Source organism: Neofelis nebulosa, chromosome X, assembly GCF_028018385.1.
Source record: "Neofelis nebulosa isolate mNeoNeb1 chromosome X, mNeoNeb1.pri, whole genome shotgun sequence".
Classification (NCBI taxonomy): Eukaryota; Metazoa; Chordata; class Mammalia; order Carnivora; family Felidae; genus Neofelis; species Neofelis nebulosa.
The window spans coordinates 70631524-70651194 of record NC_080800.1 but is presented as its reverse complement, the minus strand read 5'-3'; the positions used below and the strand labels follow the sequence as shown (position 1 = coordinate 70651194).

At 36.5% G+C, this 19671-nt stretch overlaps 1 protein-coding gene across 2 annotated transcripts in view; it reads left to right on the top strand.

The window, feature by feature from the left end:
* The window catches only part of HDX (highly divergent homeobox), a 197631-nt gene extending 178886 nt beyond the window's left edge, over positions 1 to 18745 (top strand). For both annotated transcript variants that reach the window (XM_058712599.1, XM_058712600.1), the window contains exons 9-11: positions 9718 to 9840; positions 14381 to 14545; positions 17666 to 18745. In XM_058712599.1, coding sequence (XP_058568582.1) covers positions 9718 to 9840; positions 14381 to 14506 — 249 coding nt within the window. In that variant the 3' untranslated portion in view covers positions 14507 to 14545; positions 17666 to 18745. The remainder of the gene's footprint in view (positions 1 to 9717; positions 9841 to 14380; positions 14546 to 17665) is intronic.
* The last annotated feature ends 926 nt before the right edge of the window (positions 18746 to 19671 follow it).

Genomic DNA, 19671 nt, shown 5'->3' with positions numbered 1-19671 from the left:
CTGCCTGAGTTCTGACAGCAAATAAGACTTAACATCTGGAATGTTAAAAGTCAACAGCTCTGCTCGGAGAGCAGGAGGGCAAGAGAACAACAGGAGGGAGAGGTGTTGAGCCCCGGAAGACAGAGTTCACCTTGGCGGGGAACAAAGGCTCTGGACAGTGCCATCTCTCTCTCCCATCCCCCAGCCGAAATCCCAAAGGGAACCAGTTTCTGTCACTGAACTTGCTTGCACAGCACAAACACCCAGTGCTGTGCTTCTGTGGATCCATCCCTCCGACAGGTCTGCCTGCCCCCAACCTGGTGCTGCAGTATCCCTCCCGCAGGTCACTGACCACAAAGTGAACTAAGTCTGCCCTCCCTCCGCTGTGCACCTTGCACATCCACCCCGGCTAATAGGCCAGATCCCATCAAAGCAGCACCACAAGCCTGGCAGTGTGCAGGTAGCCCAGACAGGGGTCACACCACTCCATGGTGAGTCCTGCCCCTGGGAGAGGGGAAGATACGGTACACACCAGTCTGACTTCGGCCCCAGTGGTGGGCTGCGGGCAGACATCCAATCTGACTGCAGCCCTGCCCACCAACACAAGTTACTCCATTCAGCACAAGGGAAGTGCCCTGAAGTTCCACGCCACTCCAGGGATTACCCAACATGACTAAATGGAAGAATTCTCCTCAAAAGAAACTCCAGAGAGTAACGACAGCTAATGAATTGATCAAAAATGATCTAAGCAATATAACAGAACATGAATTTAAAATAATAGTCAGAAAATTAATCGCTGGGCTTGAGAAAAGGATAGAGGACAGCAGAGAATCTATTGCTACAGAGATCAGGGACTAAGAAACAGTCAGAAGGAGCTAAAAATGCTATAAATGAGGTGCAAAAATAAAATAGAAGCGACCACAGCTGGGATTGAAAAGGCAGAAGAGAGAATAGATGAATTAGAAGATAAAATTATGGAAAAAGAGGAAGCTGAGAAAAAGATTAAAAAAATCCAGGAGTATGAGGGGAAAATTAGAGAACTAAGTGATGCAATGAAATGCAAAAATATCCATATAATAGGGATTCCAGAAGAGGAAGAGAGAAAGAAAGGGGCTGAAGGTGTATTGAACAAATCATAGGTGAGAACTTCCCTGATATGGGAAATGAAAAAGACATTGAAATCCAAGAGGCACAGAGAACTCCCTTCAGACCTAACCTGAATCGATCTTCTGCATGACATATCATAGTGAACCTGGCAAAATATAAGGATAAAGAGAAAATTCTGAGAGCAGCTAGGGATAAACGCACTCTAACATATAAAGGGAGACCGATAAGACTAGTGATGGATCTCTCTACTGAAACTTGGCAGGCCAGAAAGGAATGGCAGGATATCTTCAACGTGATGAACAGAAAAAAGTATGCAGCCGAGAATCCTGTATCCAGCAAGTCTTTCATTCAGAGTAGAAGGAGAAATAAAGGTCTTCCCAAACAAACAAAAAATGAAGGAATTCATCACCACTAAACCAGCAATACAAGAGATCCTAAGGGGGATACTGTGAGTGAAATGTTGCAAGGACCACAAAGTACCAAAGACATCACTACAAGCATGAAACCTACAGACATCACAGTGAGTCTAAACCCATGTCTTTGTATAATAATACTGAATGTAAGTGGACTAAATGCTCCAACCAAAAGACATAGGGTACCAGAATAGATTAAAAAAAAAACAAAACAAGACCCATCTATTTGCTGTCTATAAGAGACTCATTTTAGACCTGAGGACATCTTCAGATTGAAAGTGAGGGGATGGAGAACTATCTATCATGCTACTGGAAGTCAAAAGAAAGCTGGAGTAGCCATACTTATATCAGACAAACGAGACTTTAAATTAAAGGCTGTAACAAGAGATGAAGAAGGGCATTATATAATAATTACAGGGTCTATCCATCAGGAAGAGCTAACAATTAGAAATATCTATACAGCGAATACAGGAGCCCCCCAAATATATGAAACAATCACAAACATAAGCAACCTTATTGATAAGAAGGTGGTAATTGCGGGGGACTTTAATACCCCACTTATAACAATGGATAGATCATCTAGACACAGGATCAATAAAAAAGCAAGGGCCCTCAATGATACATTGGATTAGATGGACTTGATAGATATATTTAGAACGCTGCATCCCAAAGCAACAGAATATACTTTCTTCTCGAGTGCACATGGAACATTCTCAAAGATAGATCACATATTGGGTCACAAGACAGCCCTTCATAAGAATACAAGAATTGAGATCATACCATGCACACTTTCAGAACACAATGCTATGAGGCTTGAAATCAACCACAGGAAAAAGTCTGCAAAACCTCCAAAATCACGGAGGTTAAAGAACACCCTACTAAGGAATGGATGGGTCAAGCAGGCAATTAGAGAAGAAATTTAAAAATATGTGGAAACAAATGAAAATGAAAAGACAACAATCCAAACACTTTGGGATGCAGCGAAGGCAGTCCTGAGAGGAAAATACATTGCAATCCAGGCCTATCTCAAGAAACAAGAAAATCCCAAATACAATATCTAACAGTACACCCAAAGGAAATAGAAGCAGAACGGCAAAGACACCCAAAACACAGCAGAAGTAGAGAAACAATAACAATCAGAGCAGAAATAAACAGTACAGAATCTTGAAAAAAAAACTGTAGAGCATATCAATGTAACAAAGAAGTGTTTTTTTGAAAAAAGAAACGAAATTGATAAACCTCTAGCCAGGCTTCTCAAAAAGAAAAGGGAGATGACCCAAATAGATAAAATTGTGAATGAAAATGGAATTATTACAACCAATCCCTCAGAAATACAAGCAATTATCAGGGAATACTATGAAAAATTATATACCAACAAAGTGGACAACCTGGAAGAAATGGTCAAATTTCTAAACATCCACACACTTCCAAAACTCAAACAGGAAGAAATAGAAAACTTGAACAGACCCATAAACACCGAAAAAATTAAATGAGTTATAGAAAATCTCCCAAGAAATGAGTCCAGGACCACATGGCTTCCCAGGGAAATTCTACCAGACATTTAAAGCAGAGATAATACCTATCCTTCTCAAGCTGTTCCAAAATATAGAAATGGAAGCAAAACTTCCAGACTATTTCTATGCAGCCAGCATTACTTTTATTACTAAACCAGACAGAGGCCCAGCAAAAAAGGAGAAATACAGGCCAATATCCCTGATGAATATGGATGCAAAAATTCTCAACAAGATGCTAGCAAATCAAATTCAACAGCATATAAAAAGAATTATTCACCACGATCAAGTGGGATTCATTCCTGGGCTGCAGGGCTGATTCAACATTTGCAAGTCAATCAATGTGATATATCACATTAATAAAACAAAAGAACAGAACCATATGATCCTGTTAATTGATGAAGAAAAACCATTTGACAAAATTCAGCATCCTTTCTTAATAAAAACCCTCAGGAAAAGTCAGGATAGAAGAAACATAGTTAAAGATCATAAAAGCTATTTATGAAAAGCCCACAGCTAATATCATCCTCAATGGGGAAAAACTGAGAGCTTTCCCCCTGAGATCAGGAACACGACAGGGATATCCACTCTCACTACTATTGTTGAACACAGAGTTGGAAGTTCTGGCATCAGCAATCAGACAACAAAAAGGAACCAAAGGCATCAAAATTGGTAAAGATGAAGTCAAGCTTTCAGTTTTTGCGGATGACATGATATTAACATGGAAAACCCAGAAGACTCCACCAAAAGTCTGCTAGAACTGATATATGTATTCAACAAAGTTTCAGGATACAAAATTAATGTACACATATCAGTTGTATTCTTATACACAAATAATGAAGCAACAGAAAGACAAATAATGAAACATCCTATTCACAACTGCAGGAAGAATCATAAAATACTTAGGAATAAACCTAACCAACGATGTCAAAGATCTGTATGGTGAAAACTATAGAAAGCTTATGAAGGAAATTGAAGAAGATATAAAGAAATGGAGAAATATTCCGTGCTCATGGATTGGAAGAATAAATGGTATTAAAATGTCAATACTACCCAAAGCCATCTACACATTCAATGCAATACCAATCAAAATTGCACCAGCATTCTTCTCAAAGCTAGAGCAAGCAATCCTAAAATTTGTATGGAACCACAAAAGACCCCAAATAGTCAAAGTAATCATGAAGGAGAAGACTAAATCAGGAGGCATCACAATCCCAGACGTTAGCCTCTACTACAAAGCTGTAATCATCAAGACAGCATGGTATCAGTACAAAAACAGACACATAGACCAATGCAATAGAATAGAAACCCCAGAATTAGACCCACAAAAGTATGGCCAACTAATCTTTCACAAAGCAAGAAAGAATAGCCAATAGAAAAAAAGACAGTCTCTTTAAAAAATGGTGCTGGGAAAACTGGACAGCAACATGCAGAAGGATGAAACTAGACCACTTTCTTACACCATTCACAAAAACAAACTCAAAATGGATGAAGGACCTAAATGTGAGACAAGAAACCATCGAAACCCTAGAGGGGAAAGGAGGAAAGAACCTCTGTGACCTCAGCCGCAACAATTTCTTACTTGACACATCCCCAAAGGCAAGGGAATTAAAAGCAAAAGTGAAATATTGGGACCTCATGAAGTTACAAAGCTTCTGCACTGCAAAGGAAACAATCAACAAAACTAAAAGGCAGCCAATGGAATGGGAAAAGATATTTCCAAATGACATATCTGGCAAAGGGCTACTATCCAAAATCTATGAAGTGCTCACCAAACTCCACACCCGAACAACAAATAATCCAGTGAAGAAAGAGCAGAAAACATGAATAGACACTTCTCTAGAGAAGACATCCGGATGGCCAACAGGCACATGAAAAGATGCTCAACGTTGCCACTCATCAGGGAAATGCAAATGAAAACCACACTCAATACCACCTCATGCCAGTCAGAGTGGCCAAAATGAACAAATCAGGAGACTATGGATGCTGGTGAGGATGTGGAGAAATGGGAACCCTCTTGCACTTTTGGAGGGAGTGCACACTGGTGCAGCTACTCTGTAAAACAGTGTGGAGGTTCCTCAAAAAATTAAAAATAGAGCTGCCCTATGGCCCAGCAATAGCACTGCTATGAATTTACCCAAGCGATACAGGAGTGTAGGGGCACGTGTACCCCAATGTTTATAGCAGCACTTTCAACAATAGCTAAATTATGGAAAGAGCCTAAATGTCCACCAACTGATGAATGGATAAAGAAATTGGGGTTTATATACAGAATTGAATAACTATGTGGCAATGAGAAAGAATGAAATATGGCCTTTTGTAGCAATGTGGATGGAACTGCAGAGTGTTCTGCTAAGTGAAATAAGTCATACAGAGAAAGACAGATACCATATGTTTTCACTCTTATGTGGATCCTGAGAAACTTAACAGAAGACCATGGGGGAAAGGAAGGGGGAAAAATAGATACAAACAGAGAGGGAGGGAGGCAAACCACAAGAGACTATTAAATACAGAGAACAAACTAAGGATGGATGGGGGAGCAGGGGAGAGGGAAAATGGGTGATGTGCACTGAGAAGGACACTTGTTGAGATGAGCACTGGGTGTTGTATGTAAGCCAATTTGGCAATAAATTATATTCATAAAAAATAAAGTTAAAAAGACTGACAATAGCTAGTGGTCGTGAGAATGTGGAACAATATGTCTCATACATTGTTGGTGGGTTTATAAAACAATACAGATATTTTGGAAAATGTTTTGAGAGTTTCTTATAAAATTACACATTATCTTTCTTTCTTACCGTCTGATGTAGCAATTTACTCTTAAGTATTAAACCAAGGTAAATGAATACATGTGTCCACAAGAAGATGAATATTCATAGCGGCTATTTTTAATTTTTTGAGGAACCTCCACACTGTTTTCCAAAGCGGCTGCACCAGTTTGCATTACCCCCAACAGTACAAGAGGGTTCCCGTTTCTCCACATCCTCACCAGCATCTGTAGTTTCCTGATTTATTCGTTTTAGCCACTCTGACCAGTGTGAGGTGGTTAACTTTAGATATTGTAGTATGCATTGCAGTTTTAATTTGATTCCCTTAATGACAAATTATATCAAGCATTTTTCATGTTTATTGGTCATTCACATTTTGATGAGGTGTGTGTTCAAATATCTTTCCTGCTGTTTATTCTGTTGATGGTCCTATAATTGTATTGTAAGCATTCTTGATGTATTCTGAATACAAGTCTTTTATCAGGTATGTGATTTACAACATTTTTCCCAATAAGTAGCTCATATTTTAATTTTCATAACAATGTCTTTTTTTTCAATATATGAAGTTTATTGTCAAATTGGTTTCCATACAACACCCAGTGCTCATCCCAAAAGGTGCCCTCCTCAATGCCCATCACCCACCCTCCCCTCCCTCCCACCCCCCATCAAGTCTCAGTTTGTTCTCAGTGTTTAACAGTCTCTTATGCTTTGGCTCTCTCCCACTCTAACCTCTTTTTTTTTTCCCTTCCCCTCCCCCATGGGTTTCTGTTAAGTTTCTCAGGATCCACATAAGAGTGAAACCATATGGTATCTGTCTTTCTCTGTATGGCTTATTTCACTTAGCATCACACTCTCCAGTACCATCCACGTTGCTACAAAAGGCCATATTTCATTCTTTCTCATTGCCATGTAGTATTCCATTGTGTATATAAACCACAATTTCTTTATCCATTCATCAGTTGATGGACATTTAGGCTCTTTCCATAATTTGGCGATTGTTGAGAGTGCTGCTATAAACATTGGGGTACAAGTGCCCCTATGCATCAGTACTCCTGTATCCCTTGGGTAAATTCCTAGCAGTGCTATTGCTGGGTCATAGGGTAGGTCTATTTTTAATTTTCTGAGGAACCTCCACACTGCTTTCCAGAGCGGCTGCACCAACTTGCATTCCCACCAACAGTGCAAGAGGGTTCCCGTTTCTCCACATCCTCTCCAGCATCTATAGTCTCCTGATTTGTTCATTTTGGCCACTCTGACTGGCGTGAGGCACTGTTGTTTAACTTAGTGTTGGAAGTTCTAGCATCAGCAATCAGACAACAAAAGGAAACCAAAGGCATCAAAATTGGCAAAGATGAAGTCAAGCTTTCGCTTTTTGCAGATGACATGATATTATACATGGAAAATCCGATAGACTCCACCAAAAGTCTGCTAGAACTGATACATGAATTCAGCCAAGTTGCAGGATACAAAATCAATGTACAGAAATCAGTTGCATTCTTATACACTAACAATGAAGCAACAGAAAGACAAATAAAGAAACTGATCCCATTCACAATTGCACCAAGTAGCATAAAATACCTGGAATAAATCTAACCAAAGATGGAAAAGATCTGTATGCTGAAAACTATAGAAAGCTTATGAAGGAAATTGAAGAAGATATAAAGAAATGGAAAGACATTCCATGCTCAGGGATTGGAAGAATAAATATTGTCAAAATGTCATTACTACCCAAAGCTATCTACACATTCAATGCAATCCCAATCAAAATTGCACCAGCATTCTTCTCAAAGCTAGAACAAGCAATTCTAAAATTCATATGGAACCACAAAAGGCCCTGAATAGCCAAAGTAATTTTGAAGAAGAAGACCAAAGCAGGAGGCATCACAATCCCAGACTTTAGCCTCTACTACAAAGCTGTCATCATCAAGACAGCATGGTATCGGCACAAAAACAGACACATAGACCAATGGAATAGAATAGAAACCCCAGAACTAGACCCACAAATGTATGGCCAACTCATCTTTGACAAAGCAGGAAAGAACATCCAATGGAAAAAAGACAGTCTCTTTAACAAATGGTGCTGGGAGAACTGGACAGCAACATGCAGAAACTTGACCACTTTCTCACACCGTTCACAAAAATAAATTCAAAATGGATAAAGGACCTGAATGTGAGACAGAAAACCATCAAAACCCTAGAGGAGAAAGCAGGAAAAGACCTCTCTGACCTCAGCCGTAACAATCTCTTACTCGACACATCCCCAAAGGCAAGGTAATTAAAAGCAAAAATGAATTACTTGGACCTTATGAAACCAATGTCTTTTGAAGAGCAAAGGTGAAGCACCTGGTTGGCTCAGTTGGTAAGCGTCGAACTTCGGCTTGGGTCATGATTTTGTGGTCCGTGTGTTCGAGCCCCATGTAGGGCTCTGTGCTGACAGCGTGCTTCAGACTCTGTGTCTCCCTCTCTCTGTCCCTCTCCTGCTTGCTCTCTTTCTGTCTCTCTCAAAAATGAATAAACATTTAAAAAAAATGAAGAGCAAAGAGTTTTTGTTTGTTTACTTTAATTTTGATGAGGTCTTTTTGTGCCGTTGAGAAACAGCCTGACCCAAGGACACAAAAATTTTCTCTTGTTTTCCTCTAGTTTTATAGTTTTAGGGTTTGTCCATTTCTTGTTAAATTTTGTATATGATGTGCGGTAAGAATTGATAATCTCTTTTTATATGGATTTACAATTGTTCAAGCACTATTTGTTGTATTTGTTGGAAGATTGAACTTTCTTTGTTCATTGAATTACCTTAGCACCTTTTAAGAAAATGTGTGTGTGTGTGTGTGTGTGTATTTTTCTACACTGTTTTCTCTTGATAGATATGTCCACCCTTTTGGCAATAACATAACTTCTTGATTACTGTAGTTTTAATTATAAATCTATTCAGAACACTTTTGTGACCATTAGTTTATTTGAGCTTTACAACCCTCAAACCTAGAATTGCCAAAGATTACTAGTATTATATACATTTCACTGATGAGCAAATAGAATCACAGAGAGTTTAATTGGTCTGCTCAAGTTTACACTGTGATCAGTAGAACTGGCACTAAAATCCTCTCAAATCCTAGTCTATTGTTCTTTTCTTAGGAAACAAAATAGTAAAGAGAGACTGTGTGTCAAATCAGTGGTACACAGTGGTACATTGGAGATATTATCTGAATAGCAGACTCCTATATAAAGTCAGGGAGCTCAACAAACTACTTAAGACTGTAATAATTTTATTCCCCCTTGGTAGAAAATAGTCTTTTTAGTTCTCAGTATTTGGCTTTGTGAATGGCACATTCAGTATTACTGCATCTGCTATTGCTCTTTAGTTGGGGTAATTGGACTTTGCCTGTTCTTTATAAATTTTTTTTCAACGTTTTTTATTTATTTTTGGGACAGAGAGAGACAGAGCATGAACGGGGGAGGGGCAGAGAGAGAGGGAGACACAGAATCGGAAACAGGCTCCAGGCTCCGAGCCATCAGCCCAGAGCCTGACGCGGGGCTCGAACTCACGGACCGCGAGATCGTGACCTGGCTGAAGTCGGACGCTTAACCGACTGCGCCACCCAGGCGCCCCTAACTTTGCCTGTTCTTAATCCTAACAAAAAATGCCAATTAGGTTTAATAAAGGAGTATTCTTTCCAAAAGGAAATTGTTTCTTGAGATTTCTTCTACTGGAATTTTTTATTGTATTTTTGACCTTGAAAATTGTTTTCTTTTGTTGATTTGTTTAAAAGTCTTTGAGTAACATGATAATTTCTTTCTGTGCTTTATATTCTTTATACTAAAATGTTATTTTCTTTACTGTCCTTCTAATTTGATTGCTTTTTGGAATTTTACTGTGCATCAAACATATATAATCCTAGGTTTTCATAAGGTAATGATATTATCTGATGTTTTCTCACTCAGAATGAAGAAGTCAGATTCATTGAAAATGAGCTAGAGATTCAAAAGCAAAAATACTTTAAACTTCAGACATTTGTTAGAAGCTTGATACTAGCTATGAAAGCTGATGATAAGGAACAGCAGCAGGTAGGTGCCAGAAGAGAATAGTAAGCTGTAATGTATCATGTTGAAAAATGACATGTCACACTTGAGTTCTTAATATTTTTTTTTTCTACTTCATTTCTGCTTGGCAGAAATCAAGAAAGGATTTGTTACTTTATAATCTTTTTTTATTATTTAGAACAATATTTTTAAGAATAGATATTCAGATATGTGTGTGATAGTTTAGTAAGAAATCAAAATAATTGTTAATTTAAGGCTAGATTTAAGTAGGGGGAAATAATTTTTAAAAATATGTTTTAAAGAAACTCTCAGAGTGTTTGTAGAGACCAGGCTACCCTAACTGAAGAGGCACATATTTTGGAAACTTTCTTGAATAAAAGAGGTAGGATATTTGCCTCTCTTCTGGATTTCAGTTACCCTCCAGACCTCACTAGATTTCACAAATGTTTGAATATCTTTTATTTCGTGATACGTTGCTTATCACTAAAAAATATGAAATTACTTTGTGAAATTCTTTGTGACCACAATGTATCATTTACTTTTCCCAGTTTAACTAGAATGTTTGATTCCTTTACCCCAAAGGTGAAATGTAATGTCTTTTGTTTGTCACTATGGATTTTTATTTACAAATTCCTCCTAAATTACACTTTCTGTCCCATTATTTTTCATGGTAAATTTGTATAAAATGTATTAAGGTTGCTAAAAATTATGGGATGTTATTAAATGTTCTATTCAATACTAAATGATACCAAATTTGCTTCTGAGTTGTATGCTATCGTGTTGATTTCTTGTTAGAGACATTCAGTGAATAGTATGTCACACAAGTAACCATTGATTTGGAAGCAGTCTTGTAGGCTTTTATTTAGTAAGTAATCTCAATAGTAGTGTACAAATTCATCCCTTATATACAAGCAAGACTGACATGTGTAGTTCATCTCAGATATGTCCAGGGAAAAATAATAGAGTCTTAACAGCCCACTGTTTTTCTTTTTAAAGAGAGGAATTTATTCATGAGATTCAATCCAGTATGTACATTTTGCTCTCCCCATGCCTCACACACACAGACTTTCCAAGACAGCAGTCTTCGGTTACCTTTACCATCTTTATTTAAGCATGTTATTGTTTTATATTGTTTTATGTGAGTTATCATATTCTATGGCATATTAAAAGTGTGTTTGTTTTTTAGGAATATAAACTATGGATTTTAAATGAATAAGGTGGCAGTATTAATCATGGTCCCAAGGGTACTGTAAATTTTAAATAACTGTAAAAAAAAAAATAGGTTCAATCAGAGAAATAACTTGGAGTGTGGTCCTGGTCCCAAAAGTTATGGCATGGTTTTGAATTCAGAGTTACAAGGCCAGCTAACTAGCGTCTAGGTGTCTTAATATCTTGGAATGGTGCACAGAATGCATTTTGTTTTCTAATTTTAATCTCATCCTTGTCTTCGTTCTTTCCCCAAGAATACTCACAAATAAGAAAAGTAAATATTATGTATTTTACTTTTCTCCTTCTCTTATACTTTTCCCCTGATAAAAGACTAATAAAAAAAAAAAACTATGACAAAACATTGGCCATCAAAAAGGAGAAAGTCACACAAAACCTGTACTGAAAGTTATATCATATATAATCAGCACCCAAATAGAAACTACAAATTTGTATAGTTGAGATCAGGTATAATCAGTCTCATAAGATAGAAGACACCAATAGTAGTTTTTGAAAGTTATTATGCTGATCTTTTAAGTTACTAATCTTTATGTTTTGAGATACTTAGAGGTTTATTTATGGAAGAAATTAATGTATATTCTACTTAACAAAAGAAAACCATTGTGTCATTGGTTTCTCATTTTTTAAAATCTGGTTTTTTTTCATTAGTTTTGGTTTTGGTAAGCTGAGATAAGTGGTCCATAGAATATGTTTCCCCAGTGGAACTGGGTTCTAAAAATATATGACACTGTCTGATTGAAATACTAGAATACCCAAATGTTTTGTTAATTAATAGCCATTTTTAATTAAAAATAATGTTGCCAGCACTATACTACATGAGTTACTGTCTTTCTTCCCATGATAATTAACTGTGTGATCCCAACCAGGTCAATTTCTTCCTTTGAACTTCCAATTTCTCCACTTTGCAAGGAAAATATGCATTACTAAAGTTATGAAAATTGGCATTCATACCCCTAGGGCTTAGAATACGTGTTATAAAAACAGATACTATATTTGGGAATTAATTTAATTTTTTGGGAAAGATTTACTTTAGGATCTATAAAAAAGGCAATTCTAGCAATTGTCATAATTCATAGATTTGTTCAGTGTGGCAATGTTGCAATCCAATAAGATATTAAAAAGAATTTTGAAGTGGACTTCATGCTTTAGAAGTTCCTATGCTGCTTTATATATACTCAGTCAGCTACATGAATGCAATCACACACACACACAAAAAAAACTCTTTTGATTTGAAGGTCTCCCCACCAGAATTTAGAATGTCATTAAGTCTGCTCATTCACTTAACTTTTTAATATTCTAAGCACATGTTCAATGAATGTTAGTTCGAGCACTTTGCCCTTTTTTAACATGGCTTCTTCACGGTTGCAAAGTGAATTAAATCCAGTGATGTATTTCTAATAAACTATGATCAGCTAATGTTAGCAAAGGCTTTGTTTCACCTTGACTGGGATAGTGATAAATATCTATTCTAGAAGACAATGTCTCTGTGTCTTTTTACTAAAATCTAATACCTTAGAAAGTGTATAGTACCATTAGACGACTGCTTTGTAAATACTCCAAATTTCAGCAAGAAGTTCATGAGCTATTTAATAGTATAAAATATATAACTTTTCTATCAGATAAGAGTTGGTCTTTCCTTATGCAGATTGACACAAAGGAGGAAGTTTTTAATCTTGTCTCTCTGCTATTAGACAAAATGTATAGATGTCACTTATTTTAATAAAGAGAATAGAATATGTCTTATTTCAACAGTGGATTTAATAACTTCTCCAACATTCCCTATCTTTCTATTCCTTAATTCAGTAGTTGAAAATTTGCATATGTTCCCATTTCCCTGGTCCTTGTTTACTACTGCATCCAAATCCCATACTACAAGTAATTCTATCTCAAATTGCCCATATATGCTACATTATTTTTAGTATTTGGAACTTCAAATCAATCATTTAGTTCACAGTTTTTTTTTTATGATCAAGTGGGCATTAGCACTATCAACCACATAAATCTTTAATCATTTATTTCTCTAGTATGGATGCATGTTCTGTAACTCCAGTTGAAACAATTATACCATGGCAAAGCTTAGTTCATGGCTCTTGGCTTATCCTAATTACTTATAGAGAAATGAGCAGACCTTTAGATACATAATTTCACAGCTGTGAATTGCTCAGCTGTGCCCTGGTGAATGCTTGGCCATCCATCTATGGGCATAGCCTAAGAAAAGAAAAAAAAATACTTGGAATTTTCAAGTTGTTAATATTTAGTCTAAAGTAAAATAACTGAGGGGCGCCTGGGTGGATCAGTGAGTTAAGCATCCAACTCTTGGTTTTGGCTCAGGTCATGATCTCATGGTTCATGAGTTCGAGCCAGGCTCCACATTGAAACTACAGAGTCTGCTTGGGATTCTCTCTTTTCCTTTCTCTCTGCCCCTCCCCTGCTCATTCTCTCTGTCTCTCTCTCAAAATAAATGTAAAAAAGTAAGTAGAATAACTGAGATTTTTTCCTAATTGATAAGTTCTTTCTCCCACTGACGTACAAAATACTCTTGTGAAATGAGGTTTTCTCTAAAGGACAACATAAGTGGGCAGGAATATTTTAATAAGGAATATAATTTTAAAGCCCTTTAGCACTGATCAGTGGGCATTTAAAACTAGTATACTACTTGGCAACGAGAAAGAATGAAATATGGCCTTTTGTAGCAACGTGGATGGAACTGGAGAGTGTTATGCTAAGTGAAAGAAGTCATACAGAGAAAGACAGATACCATATGTTTTCACTCTCATGTGGATCCTGAGAAACTTAACAGAAGACCATGGGGGAGGGGAAGGAAAAAAAGAGAGAGGGAGGGAGCCAAACCATAAGAGACTCTTAAAAACTGAGAATAAACTGAGGGTTGATGGGGGGTTGGAGGGAGGGGAGGGTTGGTGATGGGCATTGAAGAGGGCACCTGTTGGGATGAGCACTGGGTGCTGTATGGAAACCAATTTGACAATAAATTTCATGTTAAAAAAAACTAGTATGAAAATCACTTATCTCAAATATTTCGGAGAATTTGGTTCAGAATAGTTGCTCATTTCCCTCCTGATTTCCCTTTTGCCTAGGGTTTCACTCTGCATAATTCACATTCTCAGGATCTAGTATTTTGTTACTTTCTTAATATATTGTATGAAGTTTTTCTTTTACATAAAGTATTGTATAAGGTCCTGAAGAGAAATGCTCCATTCTTTAAGTTCATGAAGGTAAATCAACAAGAGAGAACCAAAACTATTAACATAAAATTGGGGGGAGGGGAAGGGAAACTTGTCCTCATACTAATTTTTAAAAATTGATTTTTCTGACTTAGGCACTGCTGTCAGATTTACCTCCTGAATTAGAAGAGATGGATTTCAACCATGCCTCGCCGGAGCCTGATGATACCTCATTCAGTGTGTCTTCTTTATCAGAGAAAAATGCCTCAGACAGTTTGTAATTTGAGAAGGCATATATGACACAGCATTTTGGCTAAGAGGTGTGCATTTCAAGATAACTGCATTCTGTTGCCTCAAAATTCTTCAGTTGGAAAAACATATTGTTGAAACTGACATGCCCTGTGAAGAATGGACAAGATATAATGGCTACAGTGTAAAAAATGTATGTGAAATTTAAAAGCAGTGTTTGAGAATTTTTTTCCAAATTGGTAAAACTCTGGTGAAAATTGTATTTAATTTTTAGGAATTTAGCTATGAAATGCATAATGCCTAATTTCTGAAATATTTATGTTTGGTTTTTAGAAGAATCTTAGTTTTAGTAATAGTTTTGACCAGAGACACAAAAAATAAAGGTATTTCAACATTGCTTATAAAGTTACTAAAGCTTGGTTAGTTTTGTTTTGTAGCCATTACATCTTTCTTTTCTCACCTTTTCCTATATCCACATACACTTTTACTCAGGAAAGTGGACTCAAATTTGAAAGAAAAAAAAAACTTTAAAAATGATTTTACCTGGGTGAGTCCTGGGATTTATTTTCCAACTCCTATGAGAATTTGACTTCAGTTAATGATTGAAAATTGAAGTGATTACTGGTATATAATTGTAAATTGATGGCATTCCTCCATTTCCTAACCCAAATATTGGGAGAAGTGGGAAAGCACTATGGAAAAGTAATTCACCAACATGAAGTCAAATAAATTATTAAGTGTACAGAAACAAAATGTTGTAAAAAATTAGTCTTAAAGGGGATTCTTCATTGTTGCAAATGGCAAATATTGATAAGATTCACATTCCACGAATAAATTTGTGTAACTGAGTTAGTTGAAATGTTGCACAAATATTACACGTTTATCACTATCTTTATAATATTTTCCAGTTACATTTTATGAAACAGGAAGTTAAGGTAAGGCACTGAGATTTCTTTTTTAATCTGGTCACTCAGCTTTGCCACAAAATTTACCTCATTCTCATGTGAAGCTTCTACAGAGCCATCAGCCAAGGATAATATCCAAAAAAGTTATACACTACTATGGTTGTGAATCACAGTTCTAATTTCCTGGATACTACTCTTTTTTTTTTTTGAAGGGAGTGAGTGGCAGACAGAGAGAGAGAGAATCTTAAGCAGGCTCCGGCCTCAGCACAAAGCCCAGACAAGGGACTTGATTTCACAACAGTTGAGATCATGACCTGAACCAAAATCAAGAGTTGGACGCTTAACTGACTTGGTCATCCATGTGTCCCTTCTGGATACCATTCTATGAATACACTCTGAAATGGACATGCTACACAGTTGTACCAGATTGCTACACACTGTAGATGATTCTTTGCAGACCATTCCTTCTGGGGTACCAGAAGGCATTACCAAGACACATAGAAAAGAAAATATCAGTTTCTCCCTGAGCCACACAGCATCATGTATTTATGAGTTGGCTGTGTGGATTTGTGTTGCATGGTTAAATTACTGTCTATTTCTAAAAGATTAATGAAGTAGCTACATGGTTGCTTTGGTCATCACGTTTCTGTGTCATATATTTTTGTAATTTGTAAGTAAAACAAATTTTGATCTTGGAATTCACAAATACTAATTTATGAATACAGAAAAGAAGTCATGACTGTCTTTGACCTTGAAATGCTCCCTCCCCACATACACAAATAGGTAAGGTTCATTGATAATCCTTCATTTTGTCAGTAATTTATTATTGTTGCCATGCTACTGCTATGGTTCTTTTGTTAGAAATATTTCAGTGGTTAAGTCCGATCCTTTTTAGCTGGAAGCCATATGGTTCTTTGTAAATAATGCTTAGTACTTCTGGCTGACAAGTAAAATTCCATTCAAAAAAGAGTGCTGAAAATAACCTCAGACATTAGGATTAAATTTAGCAGTTACACCAATTCTTCCATGATATAAAGAGTCCCTACTATATACAACATTCTTAAGGTAAAATGAACAAATTCCAGGCTTTCAAGTCTCTCCTAGGAGCTCCTTCCTAGTCATTGAGTTTATCTTTAAACTCTAATTTCTTCTGCTTCAGTTTAAACTCTTTTTATTTGTTTCTTGTCACTAAGTAAGGATAGCTCATTCTCTCCTACATCTTTCAACTTTATGGTTTGCATTTGTCACACCCCAGCGATTAGTCACCAAATTAAAAAAAAATCTTATTGAACTATTGCTATAGAGACATTAGATTTCTACTCAGCAAGCCACACACTTCAAAACGAATTATGTCTTTTCACTTTTTCAGGAATATTAATAAAAATTATTTAAGCAGAAATTTTAATAGATTTAAAGATTCTGTTAGGTGTAATTCCTAGAAAAACGTCTTATCTACAATTTTGAGAACAAACATAAATGATTCCTTTGTCCCTATTTAAAATTCCATTAAAATAGAAGCAGTGCACTTAAGAATCCTTTTGTTTTGGCGTTTGTGTTTCAGCACCATAATTATTTATTTTACTCTCATAAAATTAAACATTTTATGGGCACCTTGGTAGCTCAATCGGTTGAGCATCTGACTTGTGCTCAGGTCATGATCTCAGTTTGTGAGTTCAAGCTCCACATTGGGCTCACTGCTGTCAGTGCAGAGCCTGCTTCAGATCCTCTGTCCCTCTCTCTCTCTGCCCCTCCCTTGTCTGTGCTCTCTCAAAAATATATGAACATTTAAAAAATTAAACATTTTAAAAACAAAATATAGTTGTTCTGTAGCAGGAACCAAAAGAAATAGCTGTATCTAGAAAAAATCATAATTGACAGAATGAAATTAAGCATTGCAGATTTTTTAAACGATACCAAGGTCAAGTACTAAAAACCTATTATGAAGAAAATATATCTTTAACACATATAGATGGAATTTTTGAGACATCTTAAAGCAGAAAACATATCAGTTTGACTGCTTTTGTGATATTTTCATGAATGGGGGAGAAAAACAACTAGTGTTTCTTTCTCTTGGGCTTTGACACTTTAAAGCAGACCATACTATCTGGAGTATTTCTCACAAAGACAGATACCAAGGTGAAAAAACTTGTTTTTCCTTCTACTACACTTTGATGTCTGCTTTCAGCTTAGGATAACCAACCAGTTTCTAAGCAACAAAGTATATATAAGGGCACTTACCTTAAATGTGTATTAAAAAATAACTTGATGGTACCTTCCTCATTTCAGCCAAGCTAACGTTAGTCACAAGAAAACGAGAACTGCAGTGATGCTGGAGAATGGAAAAATTAGCACATGCAAGGACAACCTCAAAAGAAAATTGATCTTTTCATGAAAAATGGGGATGTTTTGTTTTAAGATCAGGTATCAACATTAAGACTTCTATGCTACCATTGTAATAATGATAAAAACATTTATCATTGTTGGAGAAAAAATGCTGCAAACCACTCACATCCTCTGCTCTGTATACTACCAAGACTTCAAAAATGTTGAAGAAGCCATTTTTCCAAAGGCAACAGCGTGTATTTTAAGGCACTTTCATAGTCCACCATCTTTAAGTTTGTAGAGAAAACATGAGTAGTGAATTTAAAAGAGTTTTAGGCTCTAAGTTAGACTTTGTTGCCTTCTGTTTTGGGGGAAGAGGGGAAATTCCACTCATTTCCTAGGAATAGTTTCCTCATCTTAGCCTGATAACTTATGGTCATTTTTAAGAGAAATTCTGAAAATGTTCCCTTCACATTGTAGTGATGGTGTACCAGGAATATTATCTATTTAAAAAATATATATGAGATTTTCATTCACGTCCTAAAAATGCCAAATTCTGACTTATTAGCCTTTTAAGGGAACTATCAGTACTATAATATTTAAGAGATGAGTACATGGGTTTATCTTTGAAGTTGGCATTATCCTTGGCAGACAACACTATCATACTCATAATATCAAGCTATGCTCTGCGATAATATGAGGGAGAAGCCTACTAATTTGTGAGACTGCAGTCAGCATGCCATTGCCAAAACCAAACCATTATTTAAGAGCAGATTTGCTAAGAGGGAAAAGATAAAAAAATAATATTTTCTTGAAAATAAATATGATTGTTCCATTAAAGTTTATACTGAGTATATATTGCTCTGCATTGGAATTTTATTTTGTATTAACTTGTTAAGTAGTTCCTTTAAGCGATCTTGCATCCCATTTTACTGATACTACCTCTGAAATATACTACCACCTTGAAACTACATCACTGTAATGTGATCTTTTGTAGGGTTTTTATTTAAAGTTTTATAGAGGCAATAAATGATTTCTAACTAATAGACATCTATTTCTTTCTTTTAATGTTTACTTTTCCAAGTCTTTGTGTTTTAAGCATTGTTCCCTTTTTAAAGATAATTTTTGTCCTCCCCAAAATAAGGTTCTTGTAAAAAAAAAAAGAGCCCCAAAATACAGAGAATGATAAGGTATTGGGGGTCAGAGAAGGGAGAACATGGAATGCTCACGTAGAAATTGTCACGTAGAACTGGACAGCAACATGCAGAAGATTGAAACTAGACCACTTTCTGACACCATTCACAAAAATAAACTCAAAATGGATGAAAGACCTGAATGTGGGACAGGAATCGATCAAACCCTAGAGGAGAAAGCAGGAAGAAACCTCTGTGACCTCAGCCGCAACAATTTCTTACTTGGCACATCCCCAAAAGCAAGGGAATTAAAAGCAAAAGTGAACTATTGGGACCTCATGAAGATAAAAAGCTTCTGCACTGCATGGGAAATAATCAACAAAACTAAAAGGCAACCAATGGAATTGGAAAAGATATTTGCAAATGACATATTGGACAAAGGGCTAGTATCCAAAATCTATAAAGAACTCACCAAATGCCACACCTGAAAAACGAATAATCCAGTGAAAAAATGGGCAGAATACATGAATAGACACTTCTCTAAGGAAGACACCCAGATGGCCAACAGTCACATGAAAAGATGCTCAACACTCTTCATCAGGGAAGTACAAATCAAAACCACACTCAGATACCCCCTCATGCCAGAGTGGCTAAAATGAACAAATCAGGAGAGTATAGATGCTGGTGAGGTTGTTGAGAAACAGGAACCCTCTTGCACTGTTGGTGGGAATGCAAACTGGTGCAGCTACTCTGGAAAACATTGTGGAGGTTCCTCAAAAAATTAAAAATAGACCTACCCTATGACCCAGCAATAACACTGCTAGGAATTTACCCAAG